At 28.3% G+C, this 27,551-nt stretch overlaps 3 protein-coding genes across 5 annotated transcripts; 1 reads left to right on the top strand and 2 right to left on the bottom strand.

Annotated features, from left to right (window-relative positions):
• Positions 1-1,117: 1,117 nt before the first annotated feature.
• On the bottom strand, positions 1,118-12,210 carry LOC145970657 (STAM-binding protein). 2 transcript variants are annotated; one of them, XM_083097534.1, is made up of 8 exons: positions 11,791-12,210; positions 11,092-11,190; positions 10,426-10,647; positions 2,929-3,099; positions 2,424-2,727; positions 2,193-2,305; positions 1,867-1,964; positions 1,118-1,510 (listed from the first exon to the last, which is right to left on the bottom strand). In XM_083097534.1, exons 1-7 carry the CDS (start codon positions 11,910-11,912, stop codon positions 1,883-1,885), a joined length of 1,113 nt encoding a protein of 370 aa, XP_082953660.1. In that variant the 5' UTR covers positions 11,913-12,210; the 3' UTR covers positions 1,118-1,510; positions 1,867-1,882. The 2 variants fall into 2 exon arrangements, with proteins under 2 accessions (XP_082953660.1, XP_082953657.1); XM_083097531.1 differs by having other exon boundaries at positions 1,120-1,510; positions 1,867-1,969; positions 11,791-12,206.
• Positions 12,211-12,304: 94 nt separating this feature from the next.
• Ercc1 (DNA excision repair protein Ercc1) lies at positions 12,305-15,008 on the top strand. The gene is made up of 5 exons (XM_083097553.1): positions 12,305-12,651; positions 12,751-12,866; positions 13,056-13,250; positions 13,336-13,521; positions 13,669-15,008. Exons 1-5 carry the CDS (start codon positions 12,570-12,572, stop codon positions 13,858-13,860), a joined length of 771 nt encoding a protein of 256 aa, XP_082953679.1. The 5' UTR covers positions 12,305-12,569; the 3' UTR covers positions 13,861-15,008.
• Positions 14,415-25,403, bottom strand: LOC145970670 (uncharacterized). Of its 2 annotated transcripts, XM_083097541.1 has the most exons (6): positions 25,060-25,403; positions 21,168-21,530; positions 19,014-19,134; positions 18,450-18,640; positions 18,181-18,276; positions 14,415-16,779 (listed from the first exon to the last, which is right to left on the bottom strand). In XM_083097541.1, exons 1-6 carry the CDS (start codon positions 25,124-25,126, stop codon positions 16,703-16,705), a joined length of 915 nt encoding a protein of 304 aa, XP_082953667.1. In that variant the 5' UTR covers positions 25,127-25,403; the 3' UTR covers positions 14,415-16,702. The 2 variants fall into 2 exon arrangements, with proteins under 2 accessions (XP_082953667.1, XP_082953673.1); XM_083097547.1 differs by lacking the exon at positions 18,181-18,276.
• Positions 25,404-27,551: the final 2,148 nt, after the last annotated feature.

Genomic DNA, 27,551 nt, shown 5'->3' with positions numbered 1-27,551 from the left:
TTAATAAAATATATAAATTCCATAGAAAATAATTTATTGATTTTATAAGTATAAACACAAATATGTTTTTTATATTATCTTATTTACTTTATTTACCAATAATTTTTTAATTACTTTTTATGTATTGAGATTTGTACAACTTATACATTAGCGCGCGCAGTGGCAGTGTTATTAATAATAAATTTTACATATTTATATATATTTTATATATATAAATATAGTGTCACAATAAATCTTTATTTTAATTATAAAGCATCTAATATACCTATATGTTTGCATATTGTAAATAATTTTATTACTGTAAAAAAAGATACATTACAATGATGTAATTAGAGTTGTAACACTTTGAATACTCTTATTTCTCTCAAAAAGGCACTATAAATTTTATATATATATATATATATATATAAGCAATTTTTATATACAAAAAGCTATAATATATCTACTTTGACTTTTGAAATTACTTAAATCACGATGCATATCTTTTAAGAGAAATTAAATAAATATTAAAAAATTAACAATAAAATAAAAACTTATTCATATAGTCATATAAAGAACAAACAATTTTCATATTTAAACTAAATTTAATAATTAATAATGAATTATAAATTAAAGTACATGATACATACACACAAGTTACATTTTTTATTCAATTATGGTAATAATACTAATGTTCCTTGATTAATTTGTTGAATAATTTGTTTGTGATATAAAAATTTGGTAAATCTTTGTAAAAATATGTTTTTTGAAGAATGTTTCAAGTAAAGATTATAAAGAATTATAAAAGAGAGATTAAAAAATTCTTCGTTATGAAAACAATAAAATATTAAAATAAAGAAAATTTATATTACTATAATAACAAAATTTGTACGACACATAATTTAACTTTATACATATATATAAAATTTAATTTTATTTATATGACATACACAATTTAAATTCATTTGTTTAATAATTTTGCAAATATGATTACAATAAATAAATTGAATATTTTTATTAATATATTCATATAATGTTCAATTTAAATATAATATAATGTAATATAATATAAATATATATAAATAATATTATTTTCTTATAAGATTATTTAAAAATTAATAATAATAATTATATGATTAATGATAATTATTCTTTGCATTCTCTCACTCTCTTCTTTTGATATAATAATAATCTCTATTTTTTTATTCTTTATCACTATCTTTCGTTTACAAATATAATATATTACGAATTTTTCATTGCAAATTTTACATTTTTTTTATTTTAAATATAAATATAATTCATACAATATTTTCAGACTGATTAAATGATTTGCTGTTCATTTTATTATTAGCGCATTTATGTGCTAATTGTGTAACAAGACTCTATTTTTATTGCAAGTTGTATCTGTATTTAATTGTAAAAATATTTATCAGTAAAATATATATTATCCTGCATCTGACATGTATCATTTTCTTTCTAATTTTACGACTTCGATAAATGCAGTTACATCCAATTTGCAATGTCCTGCTTTCTGAAATAACAAAAACGTAAAATGTATTTACATACATAATGGTGCAAAAACAATGATGTTAATTGCTATTGAAATTATAAATTATCAATTGTAAATATTTATATCTTATCATATCTATTATATTTATTAATATTTTTTCTATAGAAATAATATGTGTGTGTTCGTAATAAATTTTATGCATATATAAACACATTTTAAATTCTTATATAAATTTTTTCTCTTCAATTTTTTGTTAAATTTAATAGCTTTTTTATACATGTATCTAAATACAATATTTGATTAATTATTATCATTAATTGGTTAAACTTCAATTACTTATTGCTTGAAATATTATTAAATGATTGTAATATATCTACCCTGTACAGCAGTGGTTCAGTAGGATGGGGGTGAAATCCCGTTTGTCTGCAATTTGCGATAAAATCCAAGCCGTAATCCGGCGTTAACATAAAAAATCCTGTTCTGTAAAAAATCACATTATAATAAATCATTATAATAATTATACATTATAATATCATACATTGTAATAAATCATAAAAATTCAAGATAAATTTTGACTTAGTTTTTAAGTTTTAAGTTGATAATACAAAAAATTATTCCTATTTTGTTATTTATTATTACATCTTTTTACATAATAATTATATATTTTTTCTGTTTTTATTTCTATTTATTTCTGTTTACATACTCATCATATTTAGGTGCACAAACTATCGCTATTGCTTCGGCCATCATAAGCTGATAAGCACAGTGCGTATGCAGATCCACACTTGATAAAAATGCAGTTTGCGTAGGATGCGTCTATATAATGTAACATTATATATAAAATATAATTAGTTATAAAATACTATAAAAAAGTTTACTACATTTTTTTAGCGATTCTTTTGAAAAAAATTAAAAATAAGTAAGTAAAAATTACATGAATCCAACCAAGAGTGATAAGGTTGTGCTGGTCCTGATAATCAAAGATATCTTCTTCATTATGTGTGGTGCAGGAATCTGGAGTGCCAGTTTGATTTGGAATCAGTAGATGTGTCACTAACAATTTATTTCGTTCCAATCTGCCAGCCAGAATACCACATGTTTCTTTATTGCTCATCGTATTGCTAAAGGCGAGCGTTAAAAAGTCTTGCATTAATTTAGTTGGCAGAATAATATCGCGCAAAGGTAATCCATCGCTTGTCAATAAAGAAGGTTTTGTAGAACGATCCACCATCGGCCTTCTAAAGAAAATATACATGGCAAAAATATGTACATTTAATATAAAAAATTATTTATTTAATATTTAATATTTTATTTCTATATATTTTTTAATTTAAAACTATAAAAAAACTAATATTTACAATATTAAATCTTGTGGTTAAAGCATAAATAGATAGTAAATAATATAATGATATTATGTTATTTTTTAAACAACGACTTACATGTCCTTGTGTGTTTTATCATTTCCCATAGAGCTTCCATCCTTGAATGGCATCATGGAAGGTAACTCTTTTATTTCTGGCATGACCACATTTACACTGACAGCAGCTTTCGCTGCTTCAACAGCAGCCAAAGCTGCTATTTTATTTCTTTTTTCTTCCTCTTCCTTTTGCCTATGCAAAAATATAACATTAACATTTAATTTCTTATAATAAACATTGAAGAAATAAAAACATAATAAAAAAATAAATTATTTATATGAATTTATTATTAAAAACATATAATATTAAAATTTCTAAACTAAATTGAAAATTAAAAACAATTTTAAATATAAGTAATTATATTTCATAGAAAAAATTTGATAAATTTTTTGTCATGGAAACTATGTATTAAAGATTTCTTGTATGTAAAAAATATTCTTTTCTTTCCAATTTAAATATTTATTATAATACTTAATTATGTATATGTGTATGTATATACATATATATATATATATATATAGGGTGAGTTTTATTTCGTGTGACAATCTTTTTATCATGCGGGAGATTATCGACTGCATAAAAAATTGATCGGTACATAAATGTCAATTTTTTTGATCGACCATATCGAAGGTCCGAATATAATGTGTACAATAATAATAATAATAATAATAATAAATACGTAGCTTTAATAATAATAATAATAATAATAAATCCATACTACATAATTTCAGCTTTTAACTTGCTTTAATTATACACATTATATTCGAGCCTTTGATACGGTCGATCCAAATAATTGACATTTATGTACCGATCAATTTATTATGCAGTCGATAATCTCCCGCATGATAAAAAGATTGACACACGAAATAAAACTCACCCTGTATGTATATATATATACAGGATGTATCAGACCACCCGTGCCAGCCAAATATCTCGAAAACCAAGAACGACAGACAAAAATATTTCAGACAAAAGTTGTAGGGTTTCAAGTAACGTATTATATAGTAATATTGGTACGACCTTGAATAGTGTTGTCAAGGTCACGTGAAGGTCATCTTAAATTTCTTAAATGGAACCCCCTATTTTTCATTACATATTCTTGTAGCTTATCTCGAGGGCTTTTCAAAACACTATAATAAAGTATTTTTTCATTGAGTACTTTTCGAGTTATGAGGCTTGAAATAATATCTTAATTTTACATAAACCATAAAATATCTTGTAAAATATTCATTTTTCGATTATCTTACCTTAATACTTTTATGTACAAAATAATGAGAGGAATCAATTGGTGTAAAGAAAACACAAAATTGTTTCGAAAAAAAAAATGTAATTGTTAATTGCAAATTACATTTTTTCTTTCGAAACAATTATATGTTTTCTTTACACCAATTGATTCCTCTCATTATTTTGTACGTAAAAGTATTAAGGTAAGATAATCGAAAAATGAATATTTTACAAGATATTTTACGGTTTATGTAAAATTAAGAAATTATTTCAAGCCTCATAACTCGAAAAGTACTTAACGAAAAGGTACTTAATTATAGTGTTTTGGAAAGCTCTCGAGATAAGCTACAAGAATATGCAATGAAAAATAGTAGGTTCTATTTAAGAAATTGAAGGTAACCTTTATGTGACCTTCAAATGACTATACAAGGTCAAATTTTTGCCACCATCTTCTGTCCCCCTCGAAGTCAAGCAACTTTTATTTGAAACATTTTGTTGTACATTCAAAAATAAAAAAGTTATTGGGGTGGGTAATTTAAAATTGCTCACCCTATATATACAGGGTGAGTTTTAATGGTTGTGTCAATCTTTTTATCATACGGGCGATTACCGATCGCAATTTTAATAAATTGATTGATACATAGATGTCAGTTAATTGAATCGACCGTATCGAAGGCCGAAATATAATGTGTACAATTAAAGCAAGTTAAAAGCTGAAATTATGTAGTGTGGATTTATTATTATTATTAAAGCTACACATTTATTATTATTTTTTTATTTATTTCAAGAAGGCAGAAATACTACATACCTTTAGCGTATAACAATAATAAAAATTTTTATCATAAAAATAAATGCGGAATTTGAAATAAAGTTTTACATAAAACGTTAAAGTGTTAAATTTGAACTATTTTTAAATATGTATTCTTACCGCTTTAATATATTAAATATGTATACGTAGCTTTAATAATAATAATAATATTTTTTTTTATTTAGGATAATGATTCCCTTCTCGGGATACATGTTCTGTGTTTTGCTTAAATCATGTTTTACATCTACACCTTTTCTATATTTATACACTTATTTCTTGTCTCTCTTCAGTTTTTCCCTCTCTTTCCTTTTATTGCACAACTTCAGCATCCATTCTATTCCTTTTCCGTCTTCTGCCATTATAAATTCTTCGCTCGGATTGGCTGCTCTTGATTCCGGGCATTCTCTTAGTATATGGTGCCATGATTCCTCTCTTTCTTCACACAACCTGTACATTTTCTTGCCTTCCTCCTCCCAGTATCTATTACCTTTCCATTCGTTTCCACATCTGAATCTTGCGATTGTTTTCATCTTTGTGCCTTTTCCTTTCCACTCCAAATATTTCGCTCTTTCGCTTGTTTTCCACCTGTTGTATTCTTTCGTTGATTTCGATCTCTCCATCTTCCTTTCTCTCTCTTCCAATTTTTTCTCTTTGTAGTTGGTTGTCCATTCTTCCGTCATGTTTTTTCCCTGATCCTCTCTTGCTTCTCTTGTCCACTGATTTAATCCACCCTCCTCGTAAAACGTCTGCATCCTTCTGCCCCATTGTGTCCCCTCCCATTCTATATTGCTAATTTCACTTCTGTATTCTCTCAGTATTTCGTTGTCAGTCCTTCCTTTTATTTTTTCTTGGTATTTTAGTGCTCTTCCTCCAGCTTCTATACTGATTTGTTCTATCTTTGTTTCTTCTCTGATTATATAGCCTGGCGTGTATCTATCTAAGCCTAATATCCATCTTATGTATCTTTCTTGAAGTGCTTCAATCTCCTTCCATTCCTTCCATCCCCATATTTCGACTCCGTATAAGAGTATACTTTTGACCATGACATTAAACATCATCATTCTCCTGTCGAAGTCTCCTCCAAATTTTCTTTCACTATCCCCCAAACCTGTGCCATGGCTGCTACTGCTTTTCTTACTATATCTTTTATGTGTGCTTCATCGATGTTGCATTTCTTAAATGTAAATCCCAGATATTTGAACTCCTTGACTTCTTTTATCTTGTTGTCCTTCCATTTCCAGTTCCTTTCTTGCTTAATTTTCTCATTCTTACAAAAAACCAACATTTTGGATTTATCTGCATTTAAAGTTAGTTCCTTTTCCTCTAAATATCTTTCTAGGCTTTTCAGCATTTTCTTCATTTCTCTTTCCGTCTCCGCCATCATCGCTAGGTCGTCTGTGTACGCCAAAGTATATATTCTCCTTCTTCCCAGTTTTACGCCTCCGTTCTGCCTTTTCTTTAGAAAGTCCTCCACGTTCGCGATAAATGTTATGAATAGGAGTGGGCTCAATGGGCATCCTTGCCTCAGCCCTCCCTCTGTCCAAAACTCTTCTGTGCATTTGTCTCCTACGATTACTCTGTTGATCGTTTCCTCATAAATATCTTTTATTCTGTCGATTAGTTTCCTATTTATACCGCGTTCTTCCAGAACTTTCCATAGCTTCTTTCTGTTCACCTTATCGAACGCTGCCTTCAGGTCTGCAAAGAAGACGTAGAGTTTTCCCTTCTTTTTCGTTATCATTTTTTCTGCTGTTATTTTCAGTGCAAATATGTTGTCTATGCAACTTCTCCTTTTTCTGAAACCTGCTTGCGTTTCTGGGAGCAACTTCAGTCTTTCAACTTCCTTCCTCAGTTTTTCTTCCAGAATCATTGCATAGATTTTGTATGCCGTGTCTAGCAATGTTACTCCTCTGTAGTTTTTCATTTCTTTCCTGTCTCCTTTTTTGTGTATTGGGTATATTATGCCTACTTTCCATCCTCTTGGCAGTTTCTCTCCGTTCCATATTTTTCCTATTATTTTTCTCAGTTTTTCTTTTGTTTCCTCGTCTGCGTTTATCCACACTTCGTTTTTAAGTCTACCTTCACCTGTTGCTTTCTTTTTCTTGAGTCTTCTTACTGCGTTTTCCATCTCTTCTTCTGTGATTCCCTCTCCCTCTTCCTTTGTTTCTTCCTCTCGTGGCACTTCTTGGTTGCCTCCTGCTTCTTGCTCGTTTCGTGTATCGTTGTTTCCTCTCGTCTCTCTTCCCTCCAGTAGTTCCATGAAGTGTCTTTTCCATTGTTGTTCCTCAATGCTGTCATCTGGCTTTTCTCGTCGACCTTTCTCCTTCTTTATGTATCTCCATATTTCTGCTTCATTTTGTATCTCTGCGATTTTGGTCTGCTCTCTTTCTCTTTCTTCTTTCTTTTTCGTTTCGCAGAGCTTGTTGTGTCTTTGTTTTTCTTCTATGTATTCTGTTCTCTCTATGTTTCCTTTTTTCATTTGTCTAAGAGATTGATTCAGTTTCGTTTTGCTGTTTCTGCAGTCCTTGTCCCACCAAGGTTTCTTTCCTATATTTTGCGTTTTGTTCTTGACCTTCTTTTTGTTTATTGCTTTTCGAATTTCTTCTACCAGTTCTTCCCATTCTTCTTGGATTTCTTCTTTTTCTGCTTTCCTCTTCTTGAGATTTTCTCGGTATATTCTTATTCCCTCTTCTGTCCAGTCTTCTATCTCTATCTCTTTTACTTCTTCTCTATTTCTTGTCTCCTCTGTTGTCGCCTTCAGTTCTATCTCTAACGGTTGGTGGTCTGATTCTGTCCTTTCTCCTATCCTAAGGTTTTTTATTTCTTCCCATGTTTCCGCATTGCAAATTGCATAGTCTATTACTGAGCTTCCTTTTGCTCCTGTGAATGCCCATTCTCCCTGATCGTCGCCTTCCTTGTTTCCATTTAGTAAACCTAGTCCCATCTTCTCTATTTTTTCCAATAGGTCAATTCCTTGTTTGTTCATTATTTTATCCTTCGAGTATCTCTTACTTCCTTCTTCTTCTCCATCCCAAACTAGTTCTCCTTTTTCTGCTGTTCTAGCGTTGAAATCTCCTCCCACTATCATTTTCTTCCATCCTTCACCTTCAATTATTTCTTCCAGTTCCTCTAGTGTCTTCTTCTTTCCTTCTCTATTGTAGATTGAGATAATTTTCCATTTTTCTCCGTTGATTTCTACACTGTAACTAATTATTCCTTGCGTTTCTTTTTGTACTTCTTCCATCCTGATGTTTTTCTTCACTCCTGTTATCATACCTCCCGCTCCTCTGCCCTTCTTGTCTCTTACTGCATACTGTGCTACCCAGTTGTATTCTTTTGGCATCAGGGCTTCCATTTTTTTCCATCCTTTCTCTTCTATCCACGTTTCCGTGAAGTTAATTATGTCAAATTCTCGTACATAGTCCCAAAACTCTTCGTCTTTTTTTGCGATTCCTGCCGTGTTCCAAAACATTGCCTTAATCTCTTCCTTACCGACTTTGCATTCATTTATATTATGCCAGGCCGTTATTGTTTTATTGGGTTTGCAGGACTTTGCCTGTTCTGAAAAAACTCTCTCAGTCCTTCCTCTTCCTTCCATATGAAAGTCCTTTCGTTGACCATTAGTTTCTTGTAGCCTATCTTCACTTGGTCTCCTCGCTCTCTCTTCATTTTCGCAATTTCTGCTATCTCTTTTTGCACATCTCTTTCCTTCTTTGTTAAGTCGTTGTCAATGTACAGTTTCTTACCTTTCAACTTACTTTTCTTTGCCAGTATTTCTTTTTTCTGTTGCCAGCTTTTTAGTTTCGCTATAAGATCCAGAGAAAGATAGGGATGTATGTGGGAGGAGGTCGAACGTGTCTTTACGCCCATTTGATCAACGAGCGACAGAATCCATCCGTGGCAACGACATTGATGCATATCCTGTGGAGAGAGCATTCACACACTTTTCAGCCTAACGAATAATTGCTAGAAAACAATATTCGCAGACTAGAAAAATATGTGAGGCGCTGGATCTGGAATCGAACCCGAGTCTTTCGCTTTCCGGGTAACTGCTCTAGACCACTGAGCTATCCAGACCTCACACCTAATGCTGTTTTTTAACACAGTGATATGCGACTCCAGAGCGATGTTGGTATCTCACTCGATGGATGCAATGCCGATTGCCACGGAGGATCCCTGAAAGGTCGCTCGCTGACCAAATAAGTGCCGGTGGAGGTATTCGCGTGCATGCTGGCTTCCGACTGGCCTTCCGTATGAAACGGCACCGACGAGCATAACGCCGTAGAGTGATCACATCCCCCAAGATCCCTCTAGTATATACTAAAATCCCCACTGTACCAAATAGCAGTGGCGGATGGACCCTAAGATAGGGCCGGAGCAGGCCTCCAACAAGCATTCCTCCTCGCTGCTCTCTTCTTATCCAGTACGCATCCTCCACGTCCGCCTCTACCTGCAGTTCGTGTCTCATTGTATGTTCTATCGTTCTCTTGGGTGAACCTTCTCTCGGTAAATCCTCTCCTTTCAGTGATATTGTTCCTTCTTTCTCTTCTCTCTCTTGCCTCCTCTTTCTCTTCCAGTTGTATCATTCTTGTCATTTTCTTCTCTAATTGTTCTTCTTTGGTCTCCAGTTCCTTCAATCTGTTTTCCATTATCCCCTTTTCTCTCTCCCACTCCTCTTGTTTCTTTTCCCATTCTTCTCTTAAGTCTTGTAATTCTAGTCTTATTACCTTATTTTCTTTTTTTATCTCTTCTGTATCATTCTTAATTGTTAGTATAATTTCCGTTAATTTATCTATTTTGTCCATGTCTAGTCCTTTTTCGTTTTCTATACTCTTCTCCTCTTGCGTCCTTTCTGCTTCTGCTGCTTTTTCTATTCTTTTAGTTGGGGGTGACCTGCTCACCGCTCTTGTTTAATAATAATAATAATAATAATAAATATAATAATATATACATATATTTACTAATAATAATAATAATAATAATAAGTGTGTAGCTTTAACAATAACAATAAATCCATACTACATAATTTCAGCTTTTAACTTGCTTTAATTATACACATTATATTTCAGCCTTCGATACGGTCGATCCAATTAACTGACATCTATGTATCGATCAATTTATTAAAATGCGATCGGTAATCTCCCGCATGATAAAAAGATTGACACAACCATTAAAACTCACCCTGTATATACAGGGTGGCCCACGTAAAGTGTTACAAATTTATATCTCGGAAACGAAGTAATTTAGAGAAAAATGTTTCAGACAATAGTTGTATGGTTTCAAGGGGGACATAAGATGGTGCCATTAGTTTGACCTTGAAGAATCACCTGAAGGTCACGTGAAGGTCACCTCCAATTTTTTAAATGGCCACCCTGTATATATTTCTGCACACAATATATTAGAATTATATTTGTAGATAATTTTAATAAATACATAAAAAAAATAACTCATCAATTTTATATCAATATATAAAAATTTATATATACCTTTGAAGCTCTTCTTGTCTCAAACGTTCCTTTTCGATTTTTTCTCTTTCTTTTAAATCTTCCAAATATTTGTCTAACTCTGCCTGATATTGTACCAACAATTGTTCTTTCAATTCTTCAGTTTTAGGAATGACAATTCTTAAGGTACGCTTATTCATTATCTTATCCTTGTTTGGTACACGATTATATTGTGGATGGTTTATTATTTTGTCTACAAAAAGCCTTACAATACAAAATACTTAGAATGTAATGCTTATTATATTTAATATTCGATAATATAATTTTATCGATTTTATTTTATAAATAGTATATATACTATATATACATTATACATACATATATATATATATATATATATATATATATATATATTTAAAAATTTGAATTTCAATTTAAAATTTAAATTTAAATTTAAAAATTAAAATTTTTATTTAAAATTTAAATTAAATTTAAAAATTTAATAAAAAATATATAGCTCCATGTTTATAAAGCTTTTTTTCCTTCTTTTTGGGTCTCAAATCACTTCTCGAAGTACTGCGGACAATTTTCCATACATCCGTACCATACACAGTATATATACTATATACATATATTGAATAATTTCAAAAATAAAAAGAGAAAAGTGAAGGAGTGAGATTGATTGTTTATAATTTAATTATTACCTACGTTATAAACTTCATATATAGTATGAAAGCCTGTTCATAGCTGCCATCTTGCGTATTCATGTCTGCATATCTGATCATTTCTATTCCACTACGATAATATCTATAAATAAAAAATAATAAAATATAAAAAATTATATGTTAATATAAGGTTATATATATATTTAATTTTTTTTTAAATTAAGTTTAAATAACTTTAATAATTTTTATTTATAATTTCTTATCATGTTTCCTGTGTGTATCCTAAATATTTCCTAAAATATTCTAATATATATGTTTAGATATAATAAATATATTAATCTTATAATGTAGTAAAACACTAAATCCTTAATTTAATTTACAATTTGCTATAATAAATTTTTATGAGATTTGTTTTTTCTTACATTTATTTTTTTATCCTTTGAAGTCTTACAATATATATATGCATTAATTTTTCATTTAAAGGACTTGTTATAAAGATTTTAAAGATTTTAGGAAGTCTATCACAAACCATAAAAGAGAGAGAAAATAAAATGCAGTCATAATTTGACAACACAATTTTGAACCGATAACTCTTAATTTTAAAACTGATAAAAAGGTCAAATATTATAAAAAAAAATTAATTCCTCTTGCATTGAAATCTTTTTGAAAATTCTAAGAGTTTTAAAATAGTATTTTATTATGATTGTATATTTTTATCTAATGAAGTATGTATATCTTTTACCGTTCGGGTGGGATATTCGGATCAATTTCCACCTTGGAAGCCTGGTCTGAAAGATTCTTAACTCGTTCCTTGGGATCTGTAATACCCATTTCCTTCCAAGGAAGTTGCCTGTTCTTATCCATTATATTTTTAGGTTAGTGCGTATCTATTTTCAACATTGACAGATTGACAAGCGTTTGTGAAAAAAAAAGACATTCACTTTCTCCAAATTGTTTAACATCAACGAATTCTTCAGATATTTTTACAGTGCCCTTTCGATATTCGAGATGGGAGAAAATATGATAATTGTTCAAATTCTTTCTCTCTCTGATTCACCGTACTTAACACTCTTGACAGTATACTTATGTATATATAAATGATAATTTGAGTTCTGCTAGGTTAAGTCTATGGACCTGTTCTTTTTAGCTGCACTGCTGCACTAGTACAATTAGTTAGAGTGAAAGAAAGTATGTTTGTCTCTTTCTAACTTATTACTGCACTAGTGTAGCAATGCAACTAAAAAGAACAGACCCTATCATTTTGGCTAAAGTAAATTTTCTCTATTGTAAAATCCCTTTATTCTAAATTTCATCTCCTTTATCTTAAATCAGCTGTTTCGTCCAAATTCTCTAAAATTTTATTTCATTTTACTCTCTTTCGTATTGTGCGTTGTGTATGCTTATTAATTTTTTGTTGTTTGATATGTATGGAAAGAAAGATTAGATTGAGAACGATGAAGTAGATGGTTAGAACTTTTATTGTAAGCAGCACTTCTGCTTTCTAGTTAATAGAGAGAGAATATGAGTAACCTCTCTATAGAAAATACAGAAGATCTGAATAATGTTTCTGCACCGAAACAATCTAGAATTACATCTTTCCAATGTAAGTTGTATTATACATATATCTGCTTAGAAAATTGTATTATAAATCTGTTACGATTTATTTATATATAAGTCTTATAAGAATTTTTTTTTGTATCAGCTGCTTTTAGTAACTTGAAGAAATCCGAGTTTTTCAAGGAAGAATTGCCATCTCCTGAAACTTCTACAGCAATAATTTCCCATAGACCCAATGTTGTTTTAGTCAGTCCAAAACAGGTAATGTAGTTTTATCGCATTGTATAAAATGTTAAGGTAAAATATAAGAAAATATTTTTAGTATTTTGCACCAATTAGAGTCGATAAGGTTTTTATAGAGTAAATTTATTAATAAACTTTAAAACAACTTTTACTGACATTTATAAACAAAATTTTAAAAATTTGTAAAAATTAATCATGTTTTTGCAGAAGGGTAATCCATTGCTAAAGTTTATAACAAATGTTTCATGGGAATATTCCGACATTGTACCAGACTATGTAATGGGAAAAACTACATGTGCTCTTTTCTTATCTATCCGTTACCACCAACTCAATCCTGATTATATTCATGAGAGACTCAAATTGTTAGGCAATGCTTACAATTTGCGAGTACTCCTTGTACAGGTACATATAATTAGTTTATATATATACAAATTAAATTATCTTTGTAATCTTTTGTTGCTTAAGTTAAAACTTTTTATGTAATTAGATTGATGTAGCTGATCCTCATCATGCTTTGAAACATCTAACAAGAATATCCATTCTGGCAGACATGACAATAATGTTAGCGTGGAGTGCAGAGGATGCAGGAAAAATTATTGAAACTTATAAAAGATATGAGACCAAACCCCCTGATGATATCATGGAACGTAGCAATACAGCACCCTATCAAAAGGTAATTATATTTTTTATATAAATATATGCTTAATAAAAAAAATATATATGTATATATACATATATATATTTTTTATATTTATATATTTATATAATAATATTATATATATTATTATATATTATATATTTATTTATTTATTTGTTGCAGTTGGTTAATGCTTTAACAACAGTAAGATCTATCAACAAAACCGATGCAACAACACTCCTAACAACTTTTGGCACATTGACTGATATTGTGAAAACACAACCAAATACACTGGCCTTATGTCCTGGATTTGGATTACACAAAGCTCAAAAACTTCATAAAGTTTTGCATGAATCTTTTCTACGTACTTCATAAACTCTTTTATAAAATGAATAATATCAATGTATATAAAAAATCTTATTTAATTGAGATTATTGTAGTGGTTAAATAATAATTAAATGTAGTTGCAAAAAGATTGAATGATATTAATATTGAAATTATATATATAACACTTTTTATATAAATTGTACTGAAAATAGATCATAAATAATAATTTCAATTTTCTTCTTGAATTAAAAATTAAATTTATAAATTTTTACGAAAATAATGTGATGTAAATAATTTTAATCTTAAATATCTTATATAATTGTTTATGATTGAATATTAAAAAAAAATTTGATTGTTTTTAAAAATTGAAGAAATTTTTAGCAAAAGTGGACACTAATTTATATGAAAGAGAAAGAGAGAGCTTTTTTCTTTTTCTCCTATTTTTTTGCTTAAAAATATATGTCCACTCTTTATGAAATACAAAATATATTTATATCATTACTAAAACTATTGTTTTTTACCGAGAATATCTCCATTAAGATATAGCTAATTTCTAAATAGAGACAAAAATTACTGGAGAGGAAGAAAATATTTGTTAAGTATTATTGTTATTTCAGCAATATTATTCAATTACTTTTATATGCACATTTGAATACAATAAATTCAATTATTTACATGATTTGTAAAAATATGACTTATAGAATTACAGAATTTTCCATTATGTGTATACAATAAAATTGTTTATCTCCCAAGTTGTTATATACATGATCGTCTCAATTAACAATTATAAAATTATAATAACAAATGTATTACATATTTTACACACGCTCTTTAATAGATATCTGATATTAAATATATAAAAATAAAGAGAAATAATTCTTATATTTTATATTAGGAATAATTATTTCACCGCACACACACACACACACACACTCGCACACATAATATATGCGCATATTTCTTTATATTTTTTTGTTTTTTATCAGAATTTTAAATTTTGTTTTTATATATATTATATATGTATTTTTTATATATTATGTATGTTTTATATGTGTATTTTACATTGTGTGGCTGAGGGTTCTCTTTGATAGTACTTTAATATAAAATATAAAAAGTATGACAGTTTATATATATATATATATATACTACCTATATGTATGTATTGTGTACGTATGTATATGTATATATATATATATGCATGTACATAGATGTATGTGTGCATATATGTAGATATTACCATATATTCTTTCATATTTTTCATTTTCAAGATTCCAGTTTTCTTATTACATCATATAAAATTGTGGCATTAGAAATTATGTAAATCTTTTTCCCACATTTTATGCATCGAAATAAATTAGTTTTTTTATATCACTCACACTTTTAATAATATAGATTATATGCCGAAAACATCTTTCACTGGAAACATTTTTTATATCAGTCTAATTAATATAAATTAATAAAAATTTATATATGTCACAATTTGTCATATATTTTTAGCAAAAATAATTTTATAACTTTATAAATTAATTAAATTTTATAATTATTTTAATTTACATTTATAATAATTAAACTATCAACTGAAAAAAGAATTTGTGATATATTTTATTAATATTTTATTAATAAGTAGTATTGAATGTGTACATGAGAAAGAGAGAGTGATATAAGAAAAACTAATTTATTTTGCAAGAGAAAGATTCACTTCAAAGATTGATTTCTTGACTGAGACGAGACGCCACAAATCAATACGACTGCAGTAAAGAACCAAGAGGTTTCTAAATTAGATTTTTTAAAAATATTTTTTCTATCGAAGTGCAAAAGGAATATTTAAATTAGTATGAGCCGTGAGGCACTCGAAACATAAATATAATAACAATAGTTATTCACGCAATATTTAAAATACGCTTTATTTGTAGTATTTTTGGAATTTATTCCAGCGGTGGAGAGTCACTTTTGATTCGAGTCCTCTAGCCAGTTATTGATTATTGCTACTGTTGATTATAGTCAACAATTGGCTAAAGAAGATTCCAGCAAAAATTGAAATGAATTCCATCATTGAGAATGAATTCTAAAGATACTACGAATGATATACTTAAATAAATCGCATAAATATCTTGCATCTCACATATTGGTCTAAGGATCTTCATTTAGATCTTTTTAAGAAAACGAATTAATTTTTAATTTTTACAATGTACAATAAATGATTAAACATACACAATAATTTATTATAAATTTTTTTATTATATTAGGTCTTTTTTATTATGTTTTACGTGTTTTATTATATCGCGTCAAAAATCATAAGCTTATTAGGCCAATAATAAATTTTTTATATAATATTTTATCATTTTAATAATCAATCAAATGACTTTAATTTTGTAAATTTTATTTTCAGATGTATAAGGCGAATAAGAAAGTCATGTAATAAGATGTTTTATATACATTTATAGAATATAGTTTTCTTTATTATTTTATATAAATGCTATCAATTAAAGGAAATATTAATTTAAGTATTATTTTGCATTTGTCTTTTTTAAATTTAATTCTTGTTTTATTTTTTATCTCCGCAATCTCTCTTTTTGCGAATTTTTAGAGAGTTAAAAACATTAATATTTAGGTTTATACATACACACACACACAACGCAATTTTTAAATAAATAGAGAAGCGTTTATATCTTAAAGATTTTATAGAAAATTTTGGCAAACTATAGAAAAAAAGACATTTAGTAACAGATAATTTTTGGTTTTAAAATTTATGACTAGAACATTATATGTTATAAAATCACGCGCGCAGGGTTTGGAAATAAATTACAGTTTGGAATCGTTGTTTTACTGAAAATCATCAAAGTACCAATCGAGTCCAATGTCGATTCAAACTTACCTATCGATTGCATTATTAATGAAACAGAATAAGAATAGCCAGATACATCGGTAACAGGATAACATTGATCGATGCGCAGTCGACGAAGTTGCCTACAATTAAATTACAACATATATATATATATATATATATCAGATCAAAAAATATTCTTTATATATATATATATATATATATATATATATATATATATAATTTAAAAGAAATTGAGAAAAGAAACAGAGATAATGATTTTTAATTAATAGTTTATAATCTATCTTAAAATACAATTGCACCAAAAAGTAAAGCAATTAAATCCCTTTTTGCGTCAAATCTTATTTGAGTCTATTAATTTTGTAAATTATTATTTATTATTACTTTTCTGTTGTTAGTATATATTTCATTTTAATCTCATTGTTAAATGACAAACTTAAAGTGATAATAAAGTACTACGTAATATTGATTGTAATAACATGTAATACTAAAGCTTTTGTTTCTTTTTTCTTCTCTTTCTCTCTCTTTCCCTCTCTCTCTCTCTCTCGCCCTCCCCCCCTCTCTTTCTCTCTCTCTCTCTCTCTCTCTCTCTCTCTCTCTCTCTTTGCTTCTTCTAATATATCGTATATAATATTGTAATATAATGAAAAATGTTTTCCGCGTTTGAGCATTTTTGTAAAATTAATGGGGCCAATAATTGAGCGCGTTACAACGGCCGCGGGTGAGTTTCATAAATATGCATAACCATAATGAAAGCCACTTGAGCGGAATGCATATGCATTAATGCATAGACATTAGTATATGTATATGAGAGATGCTAATATTGCGCGAGGATAATTCTCCGCTGAAAGGTATAATACTAATGGGCTTTCGCCCGTTTTGACTTTCATTGGATCATACATGATATTTGAGCAATATTAATGTCAAGAAAAGAAGAAGAAGATAAGATAAAATGAATAATTAATTAAATTCTATCGTATAAATCTGCAACGTCATATCATATCATTGAAAATATATAAAGAAATTAATAAGTTCTCATCAATGTCATAAATTTTTCTAGGCAAAAGATGATAAGAAATATATAATTAAAAGGAAATGTTTCGATCTTTAGATAGAAGAATAATTAGTAATTCAAGAACTACGATAAGAGTCAAATAATGAAGAATTATGAAAAGAAACTGTAAATGTGTTATAAAAAGGTTACGATATCTTAAAAATCGTACGTGCTGTCAATAATTGATAAATAAGTATAAGAATCAGATGTTTTCAAATGCTCGGGCAAATTTCTATAAAAACGAGCATGAAATGAATACACAGGTTTCGAGAAACTCCGAAAATCTTCGATTAAAAAATCCCAGCCAGCATACATGTTCAAAAGACATCAAAAAGACGATTAAAGACGTCTTAAAGTCCTTTTATCTTTAAGACGTCTTTTGGTCCTTTTGTGCTGTCTGGGATAGTGGCTAATGGTGATGATTTGGTGCCGAATATATATTGTTAACAAAATTTACGATTGATCTTACCACCACCATTACCGGACTTTGAGCTGTCTAGGTCCTGGATATCCATTTTATGCTCCGGTATCGTTGTAACAGATGAAGTAGTAGTAGTACCCATTCCTGTACAACACAAAACCAAGCATAGACATTTCTATTCAAGCAAAGAAATCAAATAAAGGACTAATAATTTTAAATAATTTCGATTATTAAGCATTACTATGTAAAGAAAGTTAACGTAAAATTAGCAATGTGTTAGTATAGAAATATTTAAAGCATAAAAATACACAACTAACTGGAATAGTATATAGTTTTTCGGGACACACTGTAGTTTGCTCTCGGGATGTCGAGAGTACATTTAAGTTCTGCAGCTTCTGGTAGTTCCTCATCTAGCAAATCTACTCGTGATAAGATATCAAACATTCCATCTTCACGAAATATCTCATATTTATATATGGGTTTTGAAGATGGTTTGCCTAGAATACCCCTGTAAGTATTATCCATTATTACACAAATAACAAATTATTTACCTTTATATAAAATATTTTTTTCTTTGTATATAAAAATTTTTTATCGTATAAATTTCTTGCCAAAGATTTTTTTGAAAATCAAATTGTAATTTTCAACAAATTCAAATTACAAATTATATTTACAACAAATTTAAATATATTTTAACAAAATTATAAAGTGTAAACTTAATATTTAATTTTTATAATAAGTAAAAAAAATTTGGTATTGATTTTTAAAATAAAGTTGTAATAATATTCTAAACAAAAATAATATGCTAATCTAAAATAATACATTAAACTGGAAAATATAAATAATTAAGTCAAAAATTTTATTTTTATAAAGACACTTACTTCACTGAAATATCGAGAATTGCTCGAGGATAAACTCCTTTAGCTTCACACGTCGCTTCCAACCCGTCTTTATTATCTATACTTTTTTTTTGATAGTGAAAATCGAACTTTTCCTCTGTTGCTACAACAAAAATTATATGCATTATTAACATATTACATAAATATTATGTTAACATAACTTTTTATTAAGATTAATATTTGCCACTCCATATTACTTCTTTATATCATATAATCATATCATCTTATTTATATCATATATTTATTATTTATTATCGCACAATCATATACTGTATTTTTTATATTATTTTTTCTTTATATAGAATATTTAACGTATAATTTAACATTCAAGTAAGTTGCTTTATAAAAACTGATATCTTTATACACATTTTATGAAAAAAGCTCATTTAAATTAGCTATTTTCTACTTTAAAAACGTGTATTTTTGAAATAAACAAAGTTACGAAGTAAAAATGGAAATGCGCATGTAAGGCAACAAGAACCGACGAAAACATCATACACACACACACACACACACACACACACATATATATATATATATAAATTATTTGTATTTATATAGATTAATATAAATATTTATACATAAATGTCTATTAATGATTATGTAAATTAATAATTTATTATTTTTAATATATTTAATAAATAAATATATTTATATATAACAATATATATCAATACATGTTTATACATATATTAATTAATTTAACATAAATTGCAGAAAGCAGAGAAATGAAATGTTAATTGCAAAAAAAAAGTAAATAATGTCGCAAATACAAATGTCGTAGAAATAATATATTTAATAAACTATGAGACACACAAAAGTAAAAAAAAAAAACTAATGTGCGAGCACAGCGTTAAAGCGTTTACTCTAAAAAGGGTGTGGAAAAGAAAGTACATACTCCGCTTTACCGCGTAAATTGAAACCTGAGCGTAAAACAGGAACCACGTAAATAAAAAGCGCCCGGCGCAAATTGAAGGATTTGCGAACGCATAAAAGTGGAACAACACCGAAGAAAATTTACGCTACAACGTGAATTGAAAAACGAGCATTTAGAGAGAAATAAAGTCTGATTTTTTTAAATCAGCGACATCCTGCACATCCGTTAGTCTTCTGGTATATGAAACAGTTATTTTATTGCGTGTATTTTAAAATAGAAACATAATTATATTATAATAATAATATGGTAAATATAATGCATAACAGTAATAAATTGTATGTGTGTGCGTGCGCGCGTAAAATATAATTATCTAAAGCTAAACTAAATTATAAATTAAAACGAAAATTTAAATTAAAATAAAATAATCGGAAAAACATATTCGGAAAAGATAGAAGGAGGATAAAGAGAGTGAAAAGAGGAAGTTAAAGTGGATTGATGGACTTGAGGAGAATGTGTAAAGAATAGACTAGAGGAAAGTGGAGGATGCTTCTGCTTAAGACAGAGATAAATGGTTAAGTATCGTAGGCGAGATACTTTGAGATCAACAGTCAAAGTTTACGATAAATAAAAAGGTTATCAATAATTCCTTGTAAGATAATATTAAAACGTAATAATATTAAAACAAAACATATATTTAAATAAATTACACATTTGATAATTTTCGTTTGTACATATAAAGTTGGAATTTCAATACCATCGAAACATAATTGAGAAAGAAAAAGAGATAGAGAAAAGAAGGAAAGGAGAAAAAAAGAGAAAAGTAATTGAAGTGATCATAATATATTATAAATAGCATTAAGAATATTAAATAAAAATATGGATTACAAAACATCATTTTCGATCTTTAAATTAATTTAATCTTTCAATTTTAATCGTAATAAAAATTTTTATAATTAAAATTTTGATTACTTTTTATGTTTTATATACGTGAATTAAAAATACACACATGTAAATAATGTTTTGTAATAAGTATATATGTATGTATATATACATACATACATACATATATATATATATATATATATATATATTTATTTATTTATTACAAACATTATTTACACATACGTGTATTTTTTGTACAAGTGAATAAATTATTTTATTATTGATAATTATTTTTTATTAAAAAATAGTGTATGCACATTATGACACATCCGATCACGTATACATACACGCACACAAAATTAAAAAAAAATACTTACAATAAATTACCATGGAAGCATTTGCCGCCTTCTCGTCTTCAAACGTCGATATCACGCACGTATAATCGCCCGTTAGATCGATTCCCGGCTTATCCAGCTTCATGGCTCGATACTCGGTGAAAGGATCATCACTCGCCTTATATGTCAGATCGATGTATTTCGCAGCCGGGTCATCAGCTAAGGGATTCCTGCCGTGAATCCATTGGTAGACCAATCGGTCTTCGTTGAAGAACCACTTGACCACCAACCCTTGGCTCGAGGTGTTCTCCAGAGCGTAGTCGCAGTCGAGGACCACGTGATTGACATCGCCGACCTTTACAGCGGAGGGAACATTGATGCTCTTGATGACGAGTTGTTGGGATTCTGCAATAAAACATCGAAAAGCTTTTTATCTAACCTTCTTTCGATGAATAATAAAAATAGTTTGTTTTATTTTCTTCCAAGTTTTGTTTCGTTCTGATATTGAGAGAGAAATGCTTGCTTAAGAATTCTTCAGAGATAAAATATATATTTTCACGCATTTAAAGATATTATAGAAGTTATCTATTCTAATAATATATAATATAAGAATTCATATTTTTTATTATTAAAAACAATATGTTGAAATTATATAACATATTTCTGATGAAATGTATGATTTTCGAAAAGAAAAAAAAATATATATATATATGTAACAAAATGATTCATAAAGAGAATAATAATTATAAAACTAATTATTTCTGCATAATTAATATATAATTATAATTAATATCGCATAGTAGTTGCGATAAATGGGAATAAATGTGGTACGAATGTCATCATTACTGTAATAATACGATAATACGGTTTTGCATTTCCTGGACGCGCAGTTTTGCCTGGTCAACACAGAGGCTGGACGCGGTGTATAACCATGGGGTAAATCCGACCCCTAGTATTACACATGAACATGTGTATAGAGAAATGCACACAACACCGGTAACGAGCGAATAGCGAATAAACATTGCGGGTACACAACGAGAGCGCCGTTAAATAATCACGTTAATTGTAGCGGATTCTCTGCTCTCTGTAATGCAACTGCAATTGCCTGCAATAGTACGCCTGTTCTACTCTGTAAACGATATCGACCAGGCCACTTAACGGAATTATCCAATTCTCGCATGCGATGACTAATTGATCAACTTATTTCCAAAGATTGTCTCAAACTTGTATTTCTCGAAAAAAGTGAAGATTGTGCTTCATAAAGTTTTCCATCATGTCTTTTTAAATATTTTATACACACACACACACACACACACACACACACACACACACACACACACACACACACACACACATGTATATATATATATTTTTTTATTATATTCAGCAAACCCCTGTATACATGTATATATAATTTTCATTTTTTAAATATTTTAAAGCTTCTTTATTTGAATTCCTATAATTTTATCCAAGAGTTACATCTATAAACAGATTTTTCATATAAATTTAACAGACCAATTAATGAGAATATTTGGTCGTTATAATATTCAATGCTCCAACTTAATTGCACATCTGTGAAATTTTTTACTTGGTTTAAGCTGATTTTTCCGACTGATGACCAAGCTTTTTGCTCCGTGCGCACAGAAATTTGCACTTTGAACTTAAACCTGAGGAGCGAAAATACACGCAGCTTTAAATACGCGTGTAAATTTCAAAAGAGGAAGGAAGAGAACCGGTACCTTGTGTATGCATACAATTCTACAACCAAATAAGCAAGTGACCCACTTTAAACCTCCTTTATAGATCAACTTCAAATGCAGCTTTATAAGCATTTTCGCAACACACTTTTTTTACTTTTTTCAACTCCAACTGTTCATAAAATGTAATGCATAAGAAATATATATATATATATATATATATATATATATATGTACACATATTTATTTATTTATTTATTATATTATTAAATTTATTTTATTATTACCATATGTATATCTATATTACTTTTCATGAAATGAAAAGCTTAATAATATTATTTTATTCGTTTATCTATATAAACAATACACATATTTCTGAGTATTTATTCACATCTTTTTTATTAAAATCTATATTTTTATTAAAATTTTCTTACCATACTATTTAATATATACTTTACATAATTATTCTTGTATTACCTTCTTTAAATATATTTAATATTATTTTTTATATCATCCTTTGCAACAACTTAATAATTATAATATTTGCAATTATCTTTGCTTCTATTGCAGAAAGCTCGTCTCGCGACGCGCTGAAAACAAAGTGCACTTCATTATGCAATATTTGGAACCGAGCTCGTTAGCGATGTCGCGGAAAACAAGCTCGCGGCAAGCAATTGAACAAAGGAAAGTTTACAGTACAAGAGAATCATTGAAGATATAGAAATCGCAAATTCCGAAAAGATAAAATCGTCAATCTGGTAAGAACAAAAATTGAAAGGAGCAGAGCGGTAATCCTCAAATTAAAGCTCCAGCTTTTATTGAAATTTCGATTATAAGAAGATTGTGTAATTATTATCAAGGAATATATATATTGGATTATTATAAAGTGTCGGATTTTCTAAAAATTTTAGTTTTATATGTCACGTTAAAGCGACATGGCAAATTGCGTTTTGCAACATGTCGATAATTTTTCAAATAAAATTTGTAATAAATTTGTAAAAATATAGTTAATTAAAAAATGTGCATAATATTAAGATTTTAAAATTGAAAATGATATTACTGAAATAATTCCGTTATTCCAAATATTGGAATACTGCGCGAAAAATGATTTAAAGAGGATCATCTGTGATCTTTATAAATACATTATAGCCGCACGTATATACTTCAAATTCGCTGTTTAACACGTGTTGCACATATTGCAGAAAATTTCGAGCTTAAAACAGGTCAACTCTGACAAAAAACCAATACCGATATATTTTCAAATGTAATTGATTATTTAATAAAAAATATAACAAATAATCAGATAAATAATTTATTGGTTTTTATAGTGAAAGAAATAATCAAGAATTTATCTAGAAACTATTCATTTATTTGTTTAATTACTTCTGGATATTGTACGAATAAATTTAAGTATATTTTATACAACACATGTTATATAAGTCCTTATTAATTATTTAACAATTAACACTTAGCTATGCTCTTAAGCCACTCATCTCATTAAATTTATATTAAGAGTAATTTCATTATAATATGAATTTTAATTGTATATCATACTTTACTCATAAGTTCAAAGCTTATGATAAAGATTCACAAACGTTTCAAAGTCGCATATTTCAAGAGAATATTATCACTTCAAAATCGCGTTTGCTCTACGCATTTCTAAAATATTTCGCAACTGTGCACAAATAGACAAAGTGCATCTCTATACCTATGTAGCTTTCTTACAATTGTCTCAATATATTCAAGTCCGAAAAACATACATAATAAATTCTAAATTAATATAATTTTTGAAAAAAATAGATATTTATTGTTAATTCAATGTTAAATATTATCTAAAATATGCATTATGTTGGCCAGTAAATGGGGCAATAGTATCACAAAATACGTAAGCGCTATATTAAGCGGGCAAAAGTACTAGGACAGAAATAATGCACGTGGATAGGCTCTCTGATGTACAGGGTGATTTGTAAAGAAATATGTAGCATATTTGTCGAATATGAGTTTTAGCAATAAAATAAGCAAATCTCTAAATTTTATATGTAATCTTTGTTTAACTAAGGTAATAGTTTTTCTTTAATTAATTTTAAATAAGCTAAGGACGAATTTTAAAAAGAAAAAGAAAGAAAGCTGTCTCTGACAGTGACTCTGAAGAAGTTAAATATTTTTAATATCTTTTCTCTAATTATATATAAAATATGCAATATGTATAATAAATCATAAACTTGTATATAACAAACCTAGAATGCATCCGAATATCAGCAACAAGGATATTAATAGCATCCAATGATACTTCATCGTCGTCATGATTATCCATCCACGATAAATTGCTAGATTTACTCCAAAAGTAGATAATATGGAAATCACTTCTCACTTTTATCCTCTTTTTTCCTCTTATAATACACAAACGTCACTTTTGTGACGAATTATTTCATTCTCTTTGAAAGACACGGATCACGATGAAGACAGCATAGAAACCAGGTGAAAAGGAAGTCGGAAGTGAAGGGTGTCTCTCGGAGGGGGGGAATAGCACCAAGGGGATGCGAAGCGTGACTTGGCGCAAGGTCGTACAAGAGCAAACTGAGCCAGAAGTAACTCCCTCTCCGAGTTTCTATCAAACTCCCCACCACATCTACCCTTTTATATACAGGGTGTCTCATTATTAGCACAATAAACTCATTATTCTATAAAGAAAAATAAATCAAGAAAATATGTTGTGAAAAATTTCTTTGTAAACTTTTTTTTGGGAAAAGTAGAAAAAAATAGAAATAAAAAGTGATTACGTACTCTCTTAAACTGAATGAGTAACGATGCTCTTGATTAAAGCAATGGCAAGATTTCATAGATATTCAGTGAAAACATTCACACTTTGCTGCTCCATCCTTAGATTTCATTGTGGGGCAACAAGATTTCATTGAAAAGTCTTAAACCCATTATTAATCGATTCTTTTCGATGATATTTTATTGTTTACACATACACACACACACACACACACAGAGTGCTATACTTATAACTAAAAACATTACTTATTAGTGATCATATATTGATTTTATTTAAGAGAATATATAGTATATAAAAGTCGAAATTGGACTGCTATAGAGAAACATTGTAAACTACTATATTCTATATATTACTAATATAATATTTCAAGTTTTCATCATTATTGTTGCGCAATGTTATTGAATACATTAGTAAACATAAGTAAAAATATTATAATTTTTTATTCTCATCTAAAACGATAAAATTTGTCAGATCAAATATTAGAAAAATAATCTAGAACAGTTTACAAAAAATATTCACAAATATTTTATAATTGCTCTTAACTAATCTCCAGACTATTGATAATTATATATGTATATATATATATATATATATATATATATATGTATATATATATATATATATATATATATATATATATAATATTTTTTACACTAACTACACTTGTGAATTAAAAAAACCGCACTATTATATATTTATATGCAATTATTTTTTAAATCACCTTTATATAATTTTTTAATCGTTTGCAATTATTTTCAAATGAATATTTAACATTGATTTGTCGACATAAGAATAACAGAAACGTAATTATAATAAACATAGGCCAAATTCATAATCGTGATTAACCGAAGCACTCGAAAATTTATCTTATAATGTTATAATAAATTTTATAACATTATAATAAAATTTATTATAACATTATAAGATAAATTTTTGAGTACTTCGGTTAATCACGATTATGAATTTGGCCTGTGTCTATTATAATTATGTTTCTGTTATTCTTATTCTTTCGTTCCGCAGCTATTCTGTTTAATATATCATAAAATTTAATTTGCGAAAAGAGAATTTTTTCTCAATTACTTCTGTTTTGATTAATATATCCTCATTCTTACATATATTATAAAGGGTATATTTCTAATCAATAAATGTTTTGTGGCGTTTTCTTTTGATTCTTGAGATATACGATTTTGAAATCTTTCTACGCAATATGCCAAAATGAAAATGATCCATGTTGTGTAAGTTAATATAAAGTTTTATTAACCAATATATGTTAAGAACACCCTATAGACTAAATGAGAGACAGCGAGAGATTTCGAATGTCCCTCTTTCGATAAATCAGGGTGGATAATTACTTTCGAAGCTCACTACTCATTTTACTTCTCATTTCTGAAAGAGACATTAAAGTCGAGGTTTCTGACACCCTAAAATCCATAAATAAACTCGAGATAGTTAACATTTTATAGCTGTGCTACTGACAGATTTGTACGATTTAAATTCTACTCTTATCAAGCTTCTCAGAAAATGTCATAAATTTTAAATTTTAAATTAAAAATTAAATTGAAATTGGCACATAAGAGCCACAACGCGGTAGTTGGAGCGCAGAGAAGAAAGAACACTTCCTTCTTTTTTAATATATTAGTTTATTACAAAATTCAGTTTACAATAATAAAAGGCGGACGTTTCGGATCATCTTTTGATCCTTGCTCAGCGCGATGTTAACAATATATATTACAAATTATGACGCGTTACATTATACGAATTTGTTTTTCGACGCGCAGATGACGCTAAATTGTATCCCGCGGAGGTCTAGCAAGTGCGCTACTCCTAACAGTCCCTCAAATATACTATAATTGTGTTGTGCAAAGTCGCAGCAGATCAGATTCCACGCTTTTTTTACAATTAATAACAGTATGCCGTTGTGTGTCTCATGTCGGTTCGAGATTCGATGAT

The sequence above is a fragment of the Camponotus vicinus genome, unplaced genomic scaffold (genome assembly GCF_025532165.1).
Source record: "Camponotus vicinus isolate PSW18456_S1 unplaced genomic scaffold, iyCamVici1.0 SCAF_1, whole genome shotgun sequence".
Lineage (NCBI taxonomy): Eukaryota > Metazoa > Arthropoda > Insecta > Hymenoptera > Formicidae > Camponotus > Camponotus vicinus.
The sequence above is the reverse complement of the archived record's forward strand: the minus strand, read 5'-3'. Positions and strand labels throughout refer to the sequence as shown.